The 23,261-nt window shown below is 38.0% G+C and overlaps 1 protein-coding gene across 2 annotated transcripts in view; it reads left to right on the top strand.

Moving 5' to 3' along the window:
- The window catches only part of LOC136826035 (organic cation/carnitine transporter 2-like), a 99,362-nt gene that overhangs the window by 33,597 nt on the left and 42,504 nt on the right, over positions 1–23,261 (top strand). For both annotated transcript variants that reach the window (XM_067082906.1, XM_067082907.1), the window contains exons 3-5: positions 17,354–17,541; positions 21,867–22,002; positions 22,358–22,538. In XM_067082906.1, coding sequence (XP_066939007.1) covers positions 17,354–17,541; positions 21,867–22,002; positions 22,358–22,538 — 505 coding nt within the window. The remainder of the gene's footprint in view (positions 1–17,353; positions 17,542–21,866; positions 22,003–22,357; positions 22,539–23,261) is intronic.

The following is a 23,261-nucleotide window of genomic DNA, read 5'->3' as shown; positions in this document are numbered from 1 at the left end:
GTGCCATCAGTGCACCTCACGCAGTACACTGTAGGTATTGCTTAAGGTTCTTTGCAGCGTCCCTTAAATTCGGCCCTTAGCTGCAACCCCTTTCTGCCGTTTACTGTACCTCGTTCATATACTCTCTCTTCCATCTTACTTTCCTTAACCCTCTTCTAACAATTGTTTCATGGTGCAATTGCTTTGAGGTTTCCCTCCTGTTACACCTTTGTAACCTTTTACTCTCAGTTTTCCCTTCAGCGCCGAATGACCTCATAGGTCCTAGCACTTGACATCAGGCCTAAATCTCATAGTCCAATTCCTGTATTGAAAGTAGAAGAGATAGGCCTAAGAAATAAGAAAAGAAAGGCCTTCAGAATGAAAGGAAATGCTCAGTATAGGGATGAGAGCCGTTAATAGACGAAGCGGAACTAAAATTTGTGGGGTGGACATGATAGGTGAGGATCCTGAGACGAAAAATTGTTTTGTAGTTCTCTGTTAATGAAGAAATTTAGTGACAATCGAAACGTCTTTTAAAGATAAAGAAAACTTGCGAGGTTTGTGAAAGTCTGAAATAAAGAAAGCATGATGAGGCTCTTGTGGAGTATAAAAATTCCATTACAATTCAATTTCAAGAATCCTAAGAAAAACTGAAAGACAATGACAACCCAAAACGTGAGGAAGGTTTTGAACTCTACGAGAGACCCAGGAAGTCGGAGGAAGGGCGAAATGCTGTGATAGTAAGTCGAAACCACCATGAATACTAAAAAAGAAAGAAAGAAAAAAAGAGACTATGAACGAAGACAAATCAAATAAGTTAATGAGGCTCGGAACTTGAGGAAATTCAAAAAATGCGTAAATCCGTGTTTAAAATAGTCATATGTGCTCTCATCACTATCAGTTAATCGACAAGTATTACTGACATACTGTCAATTATCTCTGCCTGTAGATACCACTTTGTTATCAGTACAATAAGTTGGCTTCATCAGAGTCAAGATAAGGGAAGCACTCTTACTTCAATGTCTTTTAGATAACAGTACGCAATTTAAAGATACAAATCGGTGTTGCTGTGATATCACTTACGTAACATGCCCCGGACGATCATTTGAAACTGCATTTCAATTCATTGTTACTTTCTTTTAGCTGACATTTATCCACCATTCCTACTCTGCCGTGAGTTAGCGGCTTTCCAACTGGCTATGTCTTTCCATGGTTGGTGACCTTGTTAAATGTCTAACAACTTATTCACTTATTTAAGGTATTGGTTTCCTTATAGATCACAACGCGAACCTTTAGCGTATGACTACTCATGGTTAGGGTGTTCGGCTCAAAATCTCTTCAGTGTTTTTTTTTTTTCTTACTTATCTCCTCCACTGAAAATGAATAACTTACTTTTGATTAATGATTACTATTTAAAGAAGACTAAATATATCTTGAGTTCATTAAAGAGCAAAGATTAGGTTTTTGATGAGATTTATATGACATTGGCTTCATTTCGGCTGACGGCTGTTACGTTCGTTTGTCCCAATTTTATTTTACTTACATTTTATTTATTTGTTTATTTTTAAATTTATCTGTTTTTCTGATAACTGATCTCATTCTGTATTTCCCATTACCTTCCGTTACTTCTTTCGAATGAACACCTTAATATTCTTTGGAAGCTTGAATTTCGGGTCGATGGCCCCTGTGGGGTTGTTCCACATGAATAAGGTTCATCTTCTGAATGGTAATATGAATAGTAATCCTCCAAAAAATTGATCCCGGTTACCTGCTTCAAGGTTTGAACGATTATCGCCTTTGACGTCTTATGCTATTTGCAATGCTAATAAACTACATTGGTTGTTTTGCGTTGTAATGAGAAAGTATGTCAACAAGAACTCAACTCTTTTATGAGAGAAGAAGGGAGAGAAAGAGAGAGATACGGCAAATGTTCGCCGTGGCATAAGTACCTCGTTATTTATGTTATAATTGGGCTTTTATTTGCATGAATATTGGTTTATTCATCTTGGCGAAAGATTCCATTACGTTTCTCTACTCTCTGAGCTGTAATCCTGGGGAAACTTTCCTCCGACTTGATATTTCTTGGCGGGTGTTTTTGATACTTATTTAGACTTTTTGTTTCTTATTAACTTTTCCATTTTCTTTTGTATCTTATTAATTTGTTCATTTTTAATTTAATTCCCCAATAACTTTTGTTCATTTCTCATTTCGTATTTAGTTGATTTTTGCTCAGAATAAATTTGTAAGTGGAACACTCGCATCGGGTCTTTCAGCCTCTCGTTCGAATAAAGCTATTTTGGACCCAGTAATGGAAAGAATGTTGTTATTTCCAAGATATTTTGCAAGTCTCTTTAAGGGGCTCAGATCATGGTAATCCCGTTTATGTATAAAGTAAAAATCAGTGTTTTTCTCATTATATTTTCACTGCCATTCTTCCATTCTGTTTGGCTGACAACGCTATTCCAGGATGAAAGCAGGCACGCTATCATTAATTCACGTTAGATTCCCTAAAGCCTTGATGTAATTCTTTAAAATGGACAACTTAAAATAGGTTATTTGTAAGTTGACGAGAATTGGGAACAAATAGAACCCTGTTACTTGTAATTATCTGGTAAAATCACTTTTTATTTCCAGTTATCAGAGTAAAAAAAAATATTTTTCATGAAAACAGCAACTAAAACATGAACAAAAGCAACATGATTAAGATCGATGCTAGTAACAGAAAGACGAAAGACCACAACAACAAGAAAACGAATGCAGCTGATTCCTTAGAAACCACTTGTGTAAATACGATGCCAGATGGAGTCGAAGTAATTATCATAACTTTCCAACATTCATTGTGTGAAAGTATGTAAATTCCCTCCGGGTTTTTTATGAGATCAAGACGTTTTTGCTACAGCTGTTGTACACAAACATTGTCTGCTCACTGGTGACCTTGTCTCACGTTGTTTGTTGCATTGTGGGAACAGTGAAATGGTGGCAGTGGCCGGGGGGGGGGTGTTAGGGGGGCGATCATTAACAGCTGTAATCGGCCTTTCTTTCCAAGTTAAAACTCCCTGAGATCTGTTAAAACCGCTGAAAATTCTGCCGTGAAAATGAATAGAATAGAATAGAATATAGAATTTAGGCCTAAGGCCAAGCGCTGGGACCTATGAGGTCATTCAGCGCTGACAGGGAAATTGACAGTAAGAAGGTTTGAAAAGTGTAGCAGGAAGAAAGCCTCGCAGCTGCACTGTGAAAAAATTGTTAGAGAGGGTGGAAAGTAAGATGGAAGAAAGAGAATATGAACGGAGGTACAGTAAAAGGAATGAAAGAGGTTGCAGCTAGGGGCCGAAGGGACGCCGCAAAGAACCTTAAGTAATGCCTACAGTGCATTAAGTGAGGTGCATGGACGGCAATACCCTCCCACGGGGGAAAGAATGAATGAATGAGTATATACTGAACAGATGGAATTTGAAGATATATCTCCAAATTTAAAACCGTCTTCACATTTGGGGCCAAGCGGAGAACAGACGAAGAGCGTCGAGCGACCAACACACGAAAAATAAGAAAATATAAAACTCATGGGCGAGGTACCATTTCAAACAATAACCCGTGCGGGGCAAAAAGACCCGAATTCAGCATTTCGTAACCGAGCATAGCAAAACAAAAACTGTGTTAAAAGGAATGTCAAGAATAATTTATGTGCTGTATATGTATATATATAATATATATATATATATATATATATATATATATATATATATATATATATATATATATATATATATATATATATATATCTCTTCTTTTTACTTTTAACTTGCCTTTTTCCCATTTTGTATGGGGTAAGTGATGCATATATATATATATATATATATATATATATATATATATATATATATATATATATATATATATATATATATATATATATATATATATATATATATATATATATATATATATATATATATATATATATATATATATATATATGTTACGCTCATTATTGAAAATTGCCGATTATTGAAAATCGGCAAAAAATTGCCTATTTTACATAATCAGCAAGGGCCCTGCCTAATATTGAAAATTTTCAATAATGGGCAAAATATTGCTCATTTTATATATTAGGCAACACGTTTTTGCTGAATATTGATAACGTTGCCGAATATTGAAAATATTGTAACTTAAGTGTTTCAAACAACCAGTATTCAATTTTGACAGCTGGAAGGTCCATTCTAAGCTCTAAGCAAACTAATGTAGACCATAATGACTCTCTAGTTTAATAACAGTTTAAGAATGTTTACTGTAATACACTCATTTTATAACAGCCATCATCTATTTTTTAATTCTTTTATAATATCCGTTTTTTTCTTCATAAGCAATTAATTTGGAAATTCAAATAAACACTGAAAACACAGATAATACAATTTATTTTTGTAACAACAATATTATTAGAATACTTACTTATCAACCTTCACCAAATAATTGGCAAATAATTCACCGACGATAAAAAATTAACTAATCTATATCTATTTTATATAAAGAAACAAAATAAAAACTAAACATTCTTACAGCTGTTGCAAGGATGGCACCTAGAGTTACTCTTCATTTTCTTTCTACTACAGCTACATCTTAGAGAAATACAATCTAATTTGCAGTTACATTTCTGGTAACCTTGGCCACCAGTGGATCGAGTTACCGCAGCTCTGAGAGTAACGTGGATGTCTGGTACATCAGCCACTTTAAGTAGTTTTTCACCAATTTTTATCTAAATCAGCTCTAGTAAAGCAAGAATTTAAGGTGCCTTCTTTGCACCCTAAACGATACATGTCATTTTCCTTGGACAGCACAACTACTAGTAAGTTTTTAGGGTCTGAAGGACCCCGATCAACGTCTGGAATTCTTAGAGTAGCGTTGTCTTCTACCTGCAGTGATTCCTGCATCCTCATACCCCTACGGATCATCTATGATGCGGATTGAGCCTGACTAATGTCGACATTTTCCCGTATGGCTTCGATGGCATTAACCCTTTCTTCAATACACTTCAAACCCTTTTCACTTTCAGGTTGCGCTGGAACCTCTTCATCTTCAAGTTGCTGTTCTTTTTTCCTACTTTCATCGTCTTCCCTTTCGCCATAATTACCGTCCTCGCTGAAGAACTGAAAATAATAGGTCGTTAGCTCATATCATACTTTTCTGATTGTAACTAGGCATATGACTTAAAGAATTTTAGTATTACTATGCTTTCTAAAACCTGAAGCTTTAGGAAATGGAAAATTACAAAATATGTAAAGACTTGTTAACACAGTAAATTAGGTCTTTCAACTTATGATTTTGGAGAAATGAGAAGGAAGAAGATTAAGTGTACTCCATTAGAATAGTGTATGAAAAATTCAGTTTCAAAGTGCATTATCAGTTTATCTTTTTAATAGATTATTTAATATTTACCTTGTCAAGATCTTCTTCGTAGCATATGCCATCCAAAACTGATTCAGGAAGATTTGTTGAAGAAAGACCAACTGACGGTTCTTCTCCAAAGGTGGCCTTAAATGGTGTATGTTTCGTTGTCTCATGCTTCGAGATATTTACTTGCCACTGAACAAATTTTAAGCCAATACTCCATTTCTTGGAATTATTCTCTCGCATCCATATCTTCAATTTATCCTGGATGACACCATTGAGTCGCTCCACTGCTCCTTGGCTTTGGGGATGCCTTGGCCGACCTGTCACTAGCTGCAATTGTGGCCAAAGTGTTGATAATTCGGATATCACAGAATTCACAAATTCCCTACCGTTGTCACTTTGCAGTACTGCGGGAGCACCGAATGTTAAAAACACAGGTAGAAGTGTCTGAGCTACCTCTTCTGCTCTTTTAGATTTAAGGGGCTTAACACACAAAATTTGGTAAAATGATTAACGTAAGTTAGGATGTATTTATAATCCCCGTCAGGAAGTGACTGAAAATTTATTAGATCAATTTGGCACCTCGATAAAAATGAGTGACTTCTAATTGGTTTCACGACAAGCCCTTTTGGTTGCTTCCGACTCTCTTTTAAATGACACTCTACACAAAAGTTAATAAACAGGTTACAATATTCCATAGTTATGTCAGACCATTTCTTTTTAACTTCAAATAAAGTTTTCTTCTCGCCACCATGACCAACATCTTTATGTGCCTTTTCTATTGCACCATACACTTCCTCAAACGCTGCTACGTATTTATAATGTTCTTCTCCATCTGTTCTTTTCTTTATCAAACATTCCGTTTCACCAACCTTAAGAATCTCATATCTTGAACGATAGTCATAATCAATAGTGGTGATAGCATCACTTTCTAGATCCTTTGATAACCTTGATATAATATCTTTCACTTTTTCAAGCGAGAACAGTCTTGTGTTCTTTCCTTTTCCTTCAACGATGGTCCGTAACCTTGCCTCGAAATTTCTTTTACTTCCATCGCTGAAGCCATGAGGATTATTCGATATTCGCCAAGAACTGTTGTAAAGAATGAAAAGAATTCCGTAACTAATCTACGTATTTGTCGAGAGAATTATCATGAGTACCGTATGTTTCACTTCACACCTTCACTCCTATTTACAAGTTGATAACAATTGTTGGTGATAGTAACAAGGAATTAGGCTACTAAAACTTACTTATAAATGGCCAAACTGCCATTAACAAAAGAGATTAGAATAGATAAAACATTAAAAGTTAAAAATAGTGTCATTAATTACAGATGGTATAGTAGTCGATTTATCAATATTCGGCAAAATGGTCTTGCCGAGTTTTGAAACCCTGCTGATTTTAAATACTAGGCAAGAAAAATTGCTCATTTTATATAATCGGCAAATCGCTTGCTCATTCTCAATAATAGGCATTTCTATTGCCGATTTTCAATAATCGGCAATTTTCAATAATGAGCGTAACATATATATATATATATATATATATATATATATATATATATATATATATATATATATATATATATATATATATATACACACATACGTATATGCAGAATCTACTGGTCACTTTTTACCAGATACATATTTAATCAGTAACAGCCACAATGCCCTCTTAACTTTCTCGAATTCTTCGCGCTTTTCTGGATACGCTTGTCACTACAAAGCCTTAAGATCCAAGTGCAAGAAATATGAACAAATTCTGATGTGCGAACCCGGGTTCGTTTCCCGCTACCGCACATCAGAATTTCTTCATATTTCTTGCACTTGGATCTTAAGGCTTTGTAGTGACAAGCGTATCCAAAAAAGCCCGGAGTATTCGAGATAGTTAAGAGGGCATTGTGGCTATTACAATTACATATTTATATAATGTGTGTGTGTGTGTGTGTGCAATCATAAAAGACAAAGAAACTAATCCGGTTTCGGTATTACGTAAATTGATGTCAGTTTTTTATTCCGTGTGTTGTCCATGATCCTAGCTAGGAATATTTTAACCTTCAGGTCAGACGCCCCTCCAAAGGATTTGTCAAGAAAAATACACTGGGGTTGAAAACAGGTTCATCTCAGGTTTCGGCAGAAGTTATGTCACTAGTCACAGTAAAATGTCAACAAGGGCAAGTAGCTTTTTTATGGATATTGTGGACAAATGGAGTATAATAATTTTTCTGGCTTTTTAAAAAAAACTTGTGACAATTAGAGGTGAGAATATTTTAAATGACTTGATTCTTATTACTGTGAACTGGGGATGCACTAAATACCTCTCAGTGTCCTTTGGACAGTTTCAATTTTTTGTCGATGATTGTGTATTTTAACATTTTCCTTCAGCATAGACGAACATTCTGGAAAGTATCCGAGCTGTATTTCTTTGTACTTTTCTGCTCTCGTTAACCTTTTGGCTAATCGGCATTCTGTTAAACCATCATTAATTGAATTACAAACTGCATGGGAGTTGGTTAACACAAGACTGGGTTTTTAAATTTAATTTTTATTTAAGTTAAGGTAAGAACTCCCAATGGTTTATGTAGAAAAAATAAGTCTGTTACTGGACTTGAGATTATTTGTAACCTTGATGCTTTCAACATTTGGGAATTTTATTTTCTTTAAATCCACTTTATTGGTACTGGAAAAACTTTTGCATTAAATTTTGTTTGTTCTATTGATGGCTTTTTGATAATAAAAACGGATTAGAGGCAATGCGTAAGAAGCTGATATATGGATGTAAATTCCTGTTCCTAATAGCCTCATGAGTGCTGTACGACCGTGGATTTCTCAGAAAACGGTTGCAAGCAATTGCTGTCTCCACAGAAACATTTTTTCCCTCACCGCTCAGTTCTTCCGCAGAAATATCTTACGCCTTTTCAAGTCTAAGAGGCGTATTGTCTTCATAGAGTTTAATTTTCATACCAAAAGACTAATGCGCTATTTTTGGGGATCTTCGTAATCAAACTAGTCAAGCAAAGGAATGGGTGGTTGAAGAGTAAAGCACTCAGCTCACACTTGATAGGGCCGTGGATTGCTTCCGGGCTATCACCCGCCAGCATGCCTTGCTGTCAGTGGTCTCCACCGACTTTTGAGGTCATTAGGAAAGAGCGTGGGGCTAGCGACATCACTTTTTGCTGACAAACTGAAAGTCTTTACTTTCCGGCCGCACTCCTTCCAGAGGGGAAGAATTGGCATATATATATATATATATATATATATATATATATATATATATATATATATATATATATATATATATATATATATATATATATATACACACACACACACACACATGCACACCACGAGTATACTAAAGTAGTCTCAGTTACGCGAAAGTACTTGGCACTCTGTAGTTTCTTTTCAAGCTTTTCCTGTGGTTTCAGCTGATAATCACACATATATATATATATATATATATATATATATATATATATATATATATATATATATATATATACTGAGGATTATTTTATATACTATTTTATATATTATGGCTGAGTGTCGACGTGTTGACGATGGCTGTTTCCCTTCTATCCTTTGATGGCATTAGGAATGATCTCTTTCCTCCTGATATTCGAACGAGGACCTTGATGTTTCATTCATTCGAAGGGTAACAGAACTTAGCTTTCAGAATTATAATCCCTCAGACGTCGCTGAAAGGAGATCCCCCACCTACTTACCACCCTGTTTTGTTTGTCTTGTTGTCATTATGTTTGTCTGTGGCGACTTTCTCTTCCTATTTATCTCGAACACTTTCGTTTAACTTCCCAGATGTAGTACGTTTGAAAACAGCTATTTATTAAGCTGCTTATATTACTGTATTATGTTACCATTAAGGTTATAATATGTTTTACTATTAAGGTTTTAATTTGACATCTGAAAGATATATGTAAAAGACAGCGTAAGTGACTGGTAACATCGGCGTTGGTATTAAATTTTTTGTCTTTCCTACTCGATTTTTAAGATATATTTGATAAATGAAACTAAAATCTTCAGTTCAGACGAGGAAAATGTGTGTTAACTTTTTTTCAAGCGCCATCATACGATGACATTTCATTCTAAGACTTTTTAACTCTCGAACGGGACTTTACTTCTTTCATTTTACGTTGTCTTCTCCTTTCCCATTCAGCCCTTTCTCTGCTGTTAACAAAAAGCCTAATGGCATTTAAAAGGTCAGAATATATCAGTAAATGTTAAAGTAAAATCAGTCATCAAAAAGAGGTAAAAATTTCCTAAAATATTGTATTGAAATTGAAATATATTTTTTTTACTTTTTATATTTTACATTCATCATGATTGGCCACGTCCAACGACACAAAAAATGAAAAATCCTTAAAGAAAGAAGGCAATGCCCTGACTTTTGTCAGCGTCGGGAACATCAGAAGTAATCATGACTTAAAAGTACCTCGAGACAATAAGCTTTTGGTTCGTCTAGTGACGACACTAGCGGATCCAGAAAAATTTCGTGGGGCCCACCAATTTTCATATTATACATACATTATATATATATATATATATATATATATATATATATATATATATATATATATATATATATATATATATATATATATATATATAGTAAAAGATGCCGTATTAATATTATGTAGTGCAGTACTACATGATATTAATGCGGCATCTTGTTGCAACAACAGCAAACAAATCTTAAACTGTCACATATTTTATTAGCAAGTTACAGAGTTTCCTACTGGTTTGGCAATAAAAGAGATGGAGGATAGGTGACTTCTGTAAAAGTTACTGGAAAATGCTAGCGTTACATTAAGTGATTCTGTCGTATCATAGTATAATATATTTTCTTCAGCACATAACACAGTATCTAAGTAGAAATTATGAAATGGACAGCAATCACCTGTTCTGTCAGGAAATACCGAATCCATTATTATTATCATTAAGATTATTATTTGCATTATTGTTATTGTTATTTTTTTCTCAATTTTATTTCTTTCTATAATAGATTTTTTATTTTTTCCCATTTGTATATTTCTCATTTATATTATTATCATCTAAATCTTAAGTATTATTATTTTATCATTATTTTTCTTGGGGAGGCACGTGCCCAGGTGCCCCACCCCGGGATCCGCTAGTGAATGAAGGTCATGACACCACTATAAAATTCATGCAATCATAAAACAACAAACAGAAAGGTCAAGCTCTTGCGAGCGGAAATGTAGTGCGTGACATGAGGCGAACAAAATAGAGATTAACATACAGTTAACTGTGTTTATTTGGGAATTGAGAATGGTACAAAATTCTGTATACAAATTGCAAACAGAGTTCTGATAAATATAGCTGGAAGGCTGACACTGTATTGCCTCTATTAGGAATGATGTATTTGACGTGACATTATTGTGAACGACAGTATACATAAAAAGGAGTTATCATGTTGGCTGTGTTTCTTATATGCGTGTGCTTGGCGGCACGTATGTCAGGAGATGCTTGTTGTGAGGAGTGGATGCCCATAGGGTATGAGTTCAGATGGCCAGGTAAAATGGATGATTGTGTAGAGAGGCCTACGGTTGTAGGTTGGTGTCAGGGAGGTATGCTGGTTTGAGGCGATCGATGGAGACCCAGACAGTCCTGCCATCAACTGTCATCTGGTAGGCCTAGCCTCTTCTTTGGATGATCAGATATGGTCTTGAGTAGGCTGGGGAGAGGGGGGACTCTGTGTGCGTCCACTCGTATGAATGTGTATTTTACGTTCTGCAGTTTGTTGGGGATGTACACTTTTCTGGCCATGTCGTAAGTCGTCTTGGCCGGCTTTATCCATTCTAATGCTTTACGGATGTTGGATGGGGATGTCGGGCTCGTTGGATGTTGAAAGATGTGTGCTGGCAGTGTTAATGCATGTCTGAACAGGGCTCCTGCTGGAGATGCTTCGAATACCGCATGTGGTAACATTCTCAGGCCCAGTTAGACCCAAGGTAACTCCTTTCTCCAACCCCTGCCTTGACATCTGGAGGTCAGTGATGCTTTCAGCAATCACTGTAGCCTTTCGACGATGCCGTTGGCTTCTGGGTTGTAGGCCGTCATGTGTACTATTTTTGTCCCCAAACTGTCTGCGAGGACATTTCATAAACTGGAAGTGAATTTGGCCCCGTCACTCATGATGATCTGCGGGATTCCATGTCTGCTGACCCACCCGATGAGAGCTTTCACATAATCCTCCACCATCTATTGTCATAATGGTATTGCTTCTGGCCACTTGGTATTTCTGTCAGTGAAGGTGAACAGGTATTTATACCCCTAGGAAGTGGGTAGAGGACCCACTGTATCGATGTGGATGTGGGTGAGACAGCAGTGTGTTGTGTGGAACTCTCCTATTCCTCTCTCTACGTACCTTGATGTTTTTTATGTCTGACACTGAAGGCATTCTCTCGTCCAGTATTTTATGTCAGCTTTCATTCCCCACCAGATGTACCGTTCCAATACAATTCGGGTGGTTGTGTGGCCTGATGGGTGGGAAAGGTTGTGGGTGAGATTGAGACCTGCTGACAGGTAGGGGTGAGGACATCTGGTACTTGTTTTGCAGGCGATGGTTGTCTCTCCATTGTTGATGAATAGGTCACTTCACACGAGGACGGGGTTGTCCCGCCAGAGTTGCTGTAGGTCCACGTCATCTTTTTGCGCCTTTGCTATTTTGGGATAGGCTATCCCTATCTGGACGGTGTTGGCACAGTTTCTTGATAGTGTGTCAGCCATGGTGTTTGAAGATCCCTTCAAGTACTTGATGGTGCAGGAGTGTTCAGCTGTTGCGGACAGGTGATGCTGCTGTCATGCTGACCATGCATCTGTGGTTTTTATTAAGGGGTGCACCAAGGGTTGGTGGTCCGTTTGTATGATGAACTGCCATCCTTTGAGCATGTGGTGGAAGTGGCAGATGGCTTTGTGGACTGCAAGCAACTATAAAATGTGGAGTACTTTTGTTCTGCTGTCGTTAACTTTTTGCTGAAGAATGCCAGAGGATGATGACCATCATCTGTGTCCTGTTCTAGTACTGTGCCCATCGCCTTTTTTACTTGCACCAGTCATCAGAGTGAGGGACCTTTGGGCTAGAGGAAAGATTAATGTGGCTGCAGAAGTTATTGGCTGCTTTACTGATAAAAATGCATTATCTTGAATATTTGACCAACATTATTTTTGCGGGTTTTCCTTTTAAACCGTTATATATTGGATTCATGATTTTAGCAATATTGGGTATAAATTAATGATAGTATTAAATTAGTCCTGAAAATTCTTATACTGTTTTGATTGTGGTTGGTGTAGGGAAATCGGTGATTGCTTTTACTTTTGCTGTTAGGGGTATGATGCCGTCTGGGCTTATTTGATGTCCCTGAAATTCCACCATCGTTTTTGCCCACTCGCATTTGTCTTCCCTTACTACAAATCCTTTTTCTCTGAGTATTTGTAGCACCCTTTTGACATCATTTAGGTGTTGCTTGAGGTTGGGGCTAAATATGAGGATGTCATCGACGTAGATAACACAGAAGGGAAGATCGCCCAGGAGCTTGTCCATTAGTCTTTGGAAGGTTGCCCCAACGTTCTGAAGGCCGAAGCAGCTGTAATTGAACGTGTAGGTACCGAAGGGAGTGATAATTGCTGTCTTCTCTATGTCCTTCGCTAGTGGAACTTGGAAGTATCCCTTCAGCAGATCTGTTTTGGCGAATGCTTTGGCGCCATTCATTTGGTTGGTGCTGTCTGCTATGTTCAGCAACGGGTATCTGTCAGGCTTCGCTTTAACACTTATCTGCTGATAGTCTCCGCACGGCTGCCCTGTTCTGTCAGGTTTTGGCACCATGTGGAGGGAGGATGCCCATGAGCTTGGGGCTTTCTGGCATATTCCTGCCTTTTTCATTTCCCTGAATACTTGTTTGGCATAGGCAAGTTTTTCTGGGGCCGAAAGTCTGAAGCAGACGTGGACTGGGGTGGGGGGCCTTCTGTTTCTATGTGGTGCTGGATGTTGTGCTTGGTTGGTTTGGTTAAGTCATGCTGCAGGTCGTCTTTGAAGGGTTCTGGGAACTCCTGTAGGAGGCAGCATATTTCTGGCAATGGGGTGGCTGATGCGATGGGTACTGTTTGTCGTATCTGCTGTTGTGGTGATAATATGGTGGTGGATTGCTTTATTAGTTGTTTTGTGATGATGGGGGGGGGGAGCCTTTTTGGGATCAGTTGTTCTGATGCTATGTCCACAAGCAGGTTGTGTTCTTTTAGGAAGTCTGCTCCTAAAAGTGCTAACTTTACGTCTGGCGTGATGAACATCCAGCTGTAGCCTTTCCCGGTGAATGACACTTTCATGGTCCGCCTCCTGTACATCTTGAGTGGTGCTCCACTAGCGGTGGGTATGTGGATGTTGGTGGATGGGGCGGGGTTGAGTCGTTTGTGCAGGCTGGCTGGCACAAATGATTTGCATGCCCCAGTGCCAATGAGGAATTCGGTGTTCGACCTCTCGTCCCTTATGAAGAAGCATGTTGAGCCTTTGTGCTCGTAACTGGAAGAAAGACAGCGGAAAGCAGGCACAGCTTCTCTTACGAGGCAACTGGTCTGCTCACTACTGACGTTTAGTTGTCTGGGTTGCTGGTTTTTTTTTTGAGAACAGCAAGCCTTTATCATACTGTATTTTGTGGGCCTTTCTTCCGAACTTCCATTAAAAGAAGCACATCCCCTCTGGTGGTTCGTTTTTCTTCTGTCTGGTCTTTCTGTTGTTGAATTGTTTGTGGAAGCTCTGCTTTTGGATGGGGGCAGCCAGTTCCTCTGGGTTGCTGTCAGATTCTGTGTCGGTTGACTGCTGGGACCGTCGTACTGCTGCTGCTATGGGTGGCTGGGTGGGCTCCGCTGATTTGTGGGCCATGTGTACTGCGTCAACCAAACTTAGGAATTCTTCGATGGGCATGGTGGAGGTGTTGGGCATGACCGTCACTGTTTGGCAGGGCAGTTTTGTGAGGAGGACCTCTCTCACAAGGTCCAGGGTTGACTCAGGATGGCCATCTGCGGTGGGTAACATTACCAGCCACCACAATTGCTTGTAGACGTGTGATGGCCACTTCCCTGCTATGGCTGCCCACATGTTGCCCAGGAACTTCTTGGCTCTTAGGGTGAGTGGCAGGCTGAATGGTGACTTCAGTTGGTCCTTCAGTGACTTGTAGGCGACAGGAGTTTTAAGTTCTGCGAGCCATTCTGTGACTTGCTCAAAAAGGTCGTCTGGTAGGAATTCGAGGATGGTGCCTGTTTGCATGCTGAGGAGGTGATTCTCTTTGACCAGAGGATTGTCACCAGCCTGAAGAACCAAGCTTCTGGGTTGTGGGGCGTGAGGGCGGGACAGATGTATGGAGGCGGCAGTGACTCTGTTGTTGGAGGCTGGCATCATTGCGGCTGGCTGGCCTGGTCACTCCGGGGTCACCAATGTAGCGAAGGCATGAGTAAGCGGCAGCATCTACAAACTTACTAATTTATTCAAAACAGTAAACAGAAACATCAAGCTCTTGTGAGTGGAAATGTAGTGCCTGACACGAGGCAAACAAAATAGATTAATATACAGTTGACTGTGTTTGCTTGAGAATGGAGAATGGTACATAATTCAATATACAAGTTGCGAGCAGAGTACTGATAAAAATAACTGGAAAGCTGACATTGTATTGTTTCTATTAGGAATGATACATTTGACATGCCATGATTATGAACGACAGCATACATAAAAAGGATGTATGATGTTGGCTGGGTTTCATATAAGTGTGTGCTTGGTGCATATGGCAGGAGATGCTTGTTGTGAGGAGCAGATGCCCATAGGGTGTGAGGTTGGACAGCCGGGTAAGATGGACGATTTTGTAGGTCTGTGTGGGACCCTGCAACCTTACCATCTGTTTCAGTCTGTATCATATTTTGCTAGTGTTTACCAAGTGAGTATCTGTTCAGAGGAGTAGTAAAGAGAGGTTAGCGACGGTAAGTGAGGATGAAATTGGTTTTAGTGAGAAGTTAACAGGTTATAAAGGTTTATAACTGATTGATATACAAATATTAAATTATGAGTTTCTTCAATCACTTCCATTGAATTATACATTCCTTAAATCACTGCCATTAACTCACTGCACACTCACTGCAAGATTGTTCTCTTTCCCAGGATCTCTTTTACAGTCTTGGATGTCAGCAATCATCAGCATCTTGCTAATTTACGAAAATGTCGTTCAAATGACTCTCTAATCACTAACTGCCAAGTGTCGTCGAATACCATGCACCCTCTTGATACCCGAAGATGCCCGTTACACACATGCGCATGCACACACAAATATATATATATATATATATATATATATATATATATATATATATATATATATATATATATATATATATATATGTGTGTGTGTGTGTGTGTGTGTGTGTGTGTGTGTGTATTATTTAAAAATTTATATATATACATAATATCTAATAGGAGTCCGTAAAAATGCCAAAATGTAGAAAGTTATTGCTATATTTCAGAGACCAAACTGTCTCCCTCTACTGGCAAGTACATGAATGAAATAAGGAATAGAGACAGGCGTTATTTATACCAAGAAATCCAGAGGGCAGCCGTTACGTCATTCCAGTTGATAGCTTCTTAATCTTCTTAATCGGTGGTTGGATGAGGATTTTATCTATATCTGAGTCCCATGATCCTTTTGATAGATTCATCGTATTTCTTTGTTGAATCAGGGTTGATTCCACCATCTGGCTTTTGAAGCGACAGTTGCTGCTATAAATTATACGAGACTCATTTCAGATTATCCTGAGATTATGATTATTTATATGGTTAAAAATAGCTGAGCTCTGTTGGCCATACCGTACCGACCTTTTATGTTGTATTAATCTGTGGGGAGTGATTTACCAGTAAAACCGATATATGATTTGTCACAGTAAAGGCAAGGTATTTCATATACCCCTGTGTCTTTGGGGACTGGCTTTTGTTGGACGTTAATCAGGGATTTAGGTAGGTAAAAGCAAAAGGGTTAGAATTTCCAAGAGTCTGTGTCAACGTCTTAATCCTGTTCTGGTGTGGGATTTTAATTTTATTGTTGGGCGTCTCTCTAGTCTGGTTTTGCGGGGGACAATAGGATATTGTGTTAGCTTTGTGGATCACTTTCTCAGTTACATGGTCAGGGTATTTCAGAGATGAAGCTGCCTACGGATTAGTTCAAATTCCTTTTCTAGGAAGTCCAGGGAGCAAATCCGTAAGGCTATTAAGAATAAATTGCGGGCTACGCCTATCTTGACAGATCTGTCATGATAACTAAAATAGTGTATGTGTGTAAGTGAAAAAGTTGGTTTTCTGTTTACGGTAAATTTGTATTCTGTCGTGTCTCTAATTATTAAAACATCAAGAAAAGGAATTTTGTTGTCTTTTTCCCACTCGACTTTGAATTTGATGCTGGACACTAATGCATTTAGTTTTGAAAGAAATTCGTGAGGTTAAGCTGTAAGATTTTCCTAATGTCCCATGAGGGAGTAGATAAACCGATGAAAAGTGTCCCAGAATCACAAGTAGCAGTAAGACCACCGTTAGTCAAAGGTTGTTTAGCCTTATAAGTCCTGTGAAGTCACTTGATGCTATGAAAGCTATTTAAAAGTTTCCCATCAATAAGGTAGAGAACAAATGGACTAGATCGGAATATTAAAGCGATGAGGCTGTTCTGTTTGTTGGACCTTGGTTTTCAAGTTATAAATTCGCTCAGCAGTGTTGATAATTAAACTGGAGAAGATTGTCACAAATTGTTTTGTGATACTCAAGTCGCCAGCTATATGTACTCTCGGGATACTTTATTAACCTTGCATTGATTTAACTGCTACTTCTAATGCTGTTGCTAAAACCGTTGAATTGATTATTATTATTATTATTATTATTATTATTATTATTATTATTATTATTATTATTATTATTATTATTATTTCAGAAAGGGTACAGAAAAAGAGGTGCCCAGTAACATGGAAATGAAGACCACTGAGGCTCCAAATGAGGATGTGATCAAGAGCGAAGAGGAGAAGACCTCCCAAACTGAACCGATTTCTTTCCAGTATTTCCTCGAACTGGCAGGAACTAATGGACCCTGGAACTATCTGGTTTTCCTACTGTGTGCTACATGTAAGTATTTAGTTTTCATTTAAAAACTAACGAAAGCCTTTTGTAGATTCATCGAGTAATTTATTGTCTTTCGTTGTTTTTGTAGTTTTATGTAGTTTGTGATTTGTTGAGTATTTTTATAATCAGTTTCCAGTTTTGTATGCTGTGCCATGTATGAAAATTTTCAGCATTAAAAATCTCTGGGTAAGGTATATTTGCAAATAATAGCTTCAAGTATGTGTGTACATTATACTTAAACAGAGATATATATGCATAGTTATGCATGTATATCCTTTTGCGTGCATAATTATGCACCTGACAGTCATACTTTTTAGGATTTCCTTCCCTTTTTCGTAAATTATTTAACAGTAATAATATTGTACGTCATTCCCAACTTCATTTGCTAGTTTCGATTTGTAGAAATGTAAGAAGGGCAATTTGATGTCGATGGGATTAAACATGAGATATTAGGTTGGTTGACCATTGAGTGCAAAGCATAACTGGAAAAAAGAAGTGCTTCATAGTAATTATTATTTTGTTCCCTAGTGGGAAAGGTGACTAACTTGTAGCTAGCTGTAAGAATCATAAGGAATAACATTATTAAACGTAACTGGGCTGGTGTATGGTAGAACTTAGATTGACAAAGTAAGAAAAAAGGAAGATTGACAATGGGAGAACAGTATGAATTTAGGCATGAAGAGGGGTTTGTTTTCAAGTTGAGAGCAAAGGAAAAAAATTAGGTGACGTGCATAGACCTAGAGAAAGCTTTATTACTGAATAATTGATAGCGGTGCTTTGTGGTGTGTGTGTGTGTTGAGGAGATCTGGTGTAAAGAGTAATTAGTTTAAAACAAATCTGAGTTTTCACGATGAAAGTGGTGCTGTTGGTATAATATGTAGGCGTGAATGACGCTCAGGGTGCAGTACCCTATTTGATCCAGAAGAGAAAAAGTCCATTAAATTAACACTGATTGAAGACCTGACCCTTATGCTCAGCAACGCACATAAACAATGAAGCAATGTAGCCTTGTATAGAAACATAAAACTTTGGATCCTACTGCTAAATAATGCTAAGAAACAAATGACCAGTCTATTCCTTTATCATAACAATATTCATTGCTTCATCTTCCTGGCTTCACTATACACTCAGCTCTTTATCCCTACTTCATCTAATGTTTTTTGTTGAATTTTCTCTTAGTTAAAGTTAAAGTCCTCCTGGGCCTCTGTAGGCTCATAGGGCAGGTGCTGATCTCCTGTTTCTTGGCCGACAGCCGGTTGGGGGGGACGGGTCCCAATGCCTATGACACGTGGCCAGTGTGTCGCTAGGCTCACTGTTTAACTCCCCAGCCCGAGGGCCGGTACCTATTCCCTACTGAACCTCTTGGGTTTTTTCAGACTGTTAGGTTGACGGGCTGCCAGATTTTTGCAGTGGCGCAATCCAAGCCATCAGTGAGCAGTGGGATTTGAACCCTGGCCCTCTCAACTGGTAGCCGAGAATCATACCACTGCCCCACCACTTTCTCTTAACAACACTAAAACCTTTCATCCGTTTTTGAAACTTCTCTTTGCTTTCCTTGGTCAAGATAGTATCATCTGCAAACAGTAGCCCCTTCACATTTCATCCATAATTGATTATTAATACCATCATCTTACACCTACTAGCCTCTGTTGTGGCGCAGTGGTATGATTCTCGGCTACCTGTCGAGAGGGCCGGGGTTCAAATCCTGCTGTTTGCTGATGGATCAGATTGCGCTGCTGCAAAAATCTGGCAGCCTGTCAACCTAACAATCCGAAAAAACCCGCGAGGTTCAGTAGGAGAATAGGTACCAGCCCTCGGGCTGGGGAGTTAAACAGTGGGCCTAGCGATACACTGGCCACATGTCATAGGCACTGGGGCCTGTCGCCCCACTGGCTGTCGGCCTAAGTTAACAGGAGATCAGCGCCTGCCCTATGAACCTACAGAGGCTCAGGAGGACTTTAACTTACACCTACTATACTGAACAGTTATGGAGGTATAATACAGCATTGTATAAAACCCACTCACACACCGAGCTAGGGACCTCCCATTTGTGTATTTGCTCATTAGGATTTTTTCTTCATTTATACAGTTCTCTCCAGAAAATTGTTTACTGAAGGTTGTAGCTGATATTTATCCACAACACTTCACATACCTCTGTTGTAACTCGCCTCGTCTCTCACCCAACCATCATCCATTATTTGAAATCCTTTATATGTAACTGTTCTCCATTACATATTTTGTTTACTGGTAAATTTGTTTTCCTTTGGACCAGGATCATATCTTGTAATAACATTATACCTAAAGTTCTCTATATGGCAACGAATAGTACCCTTTGTTTCGTGGCTTCGAGTTCAGGATAATGGGTCAGAGGAAAGAATGTCACTCCTCTCGTGAGAAATGAACAAATCTGTGTTGACATTGCGTAAGCTGCCTAATCATGAACAGTTGTCATTGAAATAACCAATCTCTTATTAAATCGAATTTATGAAATTTTATCATAAATCGTGAATTCCTCTGTCAAGGAAGTCAAGTTTTTGGTTCTATAGGTCTACTTGCGTATCTCTCTGCCGTTTAGGCACTGTGGTATTAATCTCTGGCATTGTCATTCACTGGACATGCTGTATGAATTTTTAAATATTATTATTGTTATTATTATTATTATTATTATTATTATTATTATTATTATTATTATTATTATTATTATTATTATTATTCAGAAGATGAACCTTATTCCTATGGAACAAGCCCACCAAAGGGGCCATTGACTGGAAACTGAAGCTTTCAAAGAGTATGGCGTTCATTAGGAAGAAGTAAGAGGAGGTAAAGTGAAATAAAGAAAGGAGAGATTCACTTGTTAAAAAAGAAAAAAGAAAAATATGTGATCAGAGCTGATTTTCCACCACTCAGTAGTAGTTTTGCAGTCTTGTCTTTTCTTGTGTGAGCTTCAGTAATGTACCATTTTCTAGAAATTTTATTCTTTCCTATGCAAAGTTAAGGAATGATTTTCCAGTCGTGCAGTGGAACCGTTGGAACTTTGAATTTCAAATTTGGTGCAAGTATTTTGTTGAGCAGGCTTACACGAGGCTTACTTCATAGTATATTTGGTCTTTATCTAATTTATTTTACTTTCTCATTTATGTTAATTGTTTTTCTGTGTTACTCCTCTTTTAAAGTTTATATTTTGCCATTTCTTCTACGATACTGGCATGTTTTCTTACTGGGGTTTTGGCTGGTAGAATTTTGTGAAGAGATAGATTTGTCCCGTGGAACATGTGAATACCTTGAGTGTGAATAGGGGGCTGGATATGAATAAACGATTTTTTAGCACGATGTATTTTTATCGTCACTGATGTGTATTTAAATAAAAAAAGAATCATCTTCGTTTGCTATTAGTGAAAGAAAGCGCAAGTAATGCAGAGAATTTGGGTAAGTTTGCGTAATATGTCCAGTATCTGTAAGAGAAATCTTAAAAGAAATGGAGTGTTTGGGCAGCTCTGCTAATTACATTAAAGGACATTTGTAACCTTTTATTGCCCTTTGTAGTTCGGTTATGTGTGGAGTTTCATACATAAATCTGTAGCCGAAGAAAATACCTATGTTCTCCCTATTTTCTCCACCCACTAATATGGTATTGGTGTGGTTTTTATTTGCAAAACTATATGTCATTTTAATGTAGTTTTGGAAAAATAATTCTACTAAAGAGAACAGAAATAAAAAAAAATCTTGTAAGAGAACTGTTTGATAAAAACAAATAACTAAAATTTTGATTTGGAAAAGGACCTGACGCTCAGGCCGACATAAAAAATAAAGCACTTAAATGTAAAAGTACCTTTCAATGACAAGAGTCAGTATTTGCAGAGTTACATGAGGCTTGTTTCCTTCCTGAAATGTATATAACTATAAAGATAACCAGTCCAAAAAAGGAATTCAAAATAAGTATTATATCGGGAAGCTTACTTTTGCACAAGTGCACGTATATGCACTGGGTTGTTTTGTTTGTTTGTTTGTTATGTCTTCACTGAAAGCAGTTTCATCTGAAGGGAAGTTACTCCATATAAAAAAATTCAGTAGTTACAACTTCATCCACCAATAAACTGTTCAGTCAGGGATGAACAAGTACAGAGAACTTTAGCATCTGTAGCCGTTTCATAACCTTGAAACTAAGGCTTAGCAGCAGTCACATTTTCATTGTTTGAGAAAATATATATTCATAAGTCACCGGTTACCTACACATATTGCTATATTTTGTTGTTCTTGAAAGACACACAGTGTATGAACTGACTAATGTACAGTATTATGCTAAGATACAACATTACTTTCTTTGTCAGGTTCCTTCGTGAGCCCCTTCCAGTCGCTGTCTTATCAGTTCTTAGGAAACACTCCAGACCACTGGTGCCACGTCTCGGAGTTAGTCGATGCAAATTGGACGGATCATCAGATTCTTCGTTTTGCCATTCCATTCGAGTAAGTCCACACTTTTCAGTAAGACTTTTGAGGTAGTTTTCTTTATTTGTTATATATTTGCACTCATTTTTATAGTCTAAGAGTCTCTTGTGCGTAAAAGGTTTGGGGATTAATGACTAAATGGTCTAATTATGAATAGTACATCTCTTTAGCTGGTGTTTCTGGAAGAGAACACGCAAATTGAAGTAGAAAAATGACAGCTGTTCCCATTTTTATTTTTATTTGTTATTTTTATTTGTTGTAAAAGAAGAAATTGTAGATGAAGTTGATGTTACTACAGACTAGAGAGACAAAAAGCTTTCAGAACATCTACACAGATATGACTTTTAATACTAGTAAGTATTATTTTTTCCAGCAATGCCACGGGGAAGTATGACGGATGTCTTATGCATAATCTCAATTACTCCTCCGCTGCTGAACTTGGGTACGAGGAGAGCCTGGAGCAACTGGATGCCCTGACTATTGACGAGAGGGAAATAAAGTGTCCAACCAGAGACTTTAATCTGACCGATTTCCCGTCAACGGTTGTGACTGAGGTATGTCCCTTTCTTTAGAACCGTATATACACGAAACACAGAAAATTCAGGTTCAGTGATATTGCTAATACACGAGTAAAAAATGAGCCGAGTTTTGTGTACAGCGTATAATGCTGTAGGAAACTCTCAGCCACGGCCAATGAAACTTTCAGCCGCAGCCCAGGAAACTTTTACTCACGGCCCGGTGGTCGCTTGTGTTGTTGGCACCTATAGCGGTGCCAATCGCACAAACATGAGTAACTTTAAACTTAAATAAAATAAAAAGTACTGGGGCTAGAGGGCTGCAATCTGGTATGTTTGATTTTTAGAGGGTGGATGATCAACATACCAGTTTGCAGCCCTCTAACCTTAGTAGTTTTTAAGATCTGAGGGCGGACGGAAAAAGTTCGGACAGACACACAAATAACCATCTCAATAGTTTTCTATTACAGCAAACTACAAAGGGCAAACTCCCCAGTGCAGAGTATTACTGCTCATCTTAAATTTGGAGTTAACAAGTATGTGTGTGTGACTGATAACAAAATTAATTTTAGTAACATTTTCCCGCGGTGTTGTAACACCAGATAACTTACTATTAAATCAATCGAATTAATCAATCAGGCAATCAGTCTTGAATCTGGATAAGACAGAGCATTTTCAAATGTTCTAATCACTTTGTAGTTGTTTTAGCGCTCCCTCGGCACCTTTTTTATATGAACTCCAGATTTACACTGGTTTTCCAGT

Source organism: Macrobrachium rosenbergii, chromosome 40 (assembly GCF_040412425.1).
Source record: "Macrobrachium rosenbergii isolate ZJJX-2024 chromosome 40, ASM4041242v1, whole genome shotgun sequence".
Classification (NCBI taxonomy): Eukaryota; Metazoa; Arthropoda; class Malacostraca; order Decapoda; family Palaemonidae; genus Macrobrachium; species Macrobrachium rosenbergii.
The sequence above is the reverse complement of the archived record's forward strand: the minus strand, read 5'-3'. Positions and strand labels throughout refer to the sequence as shown.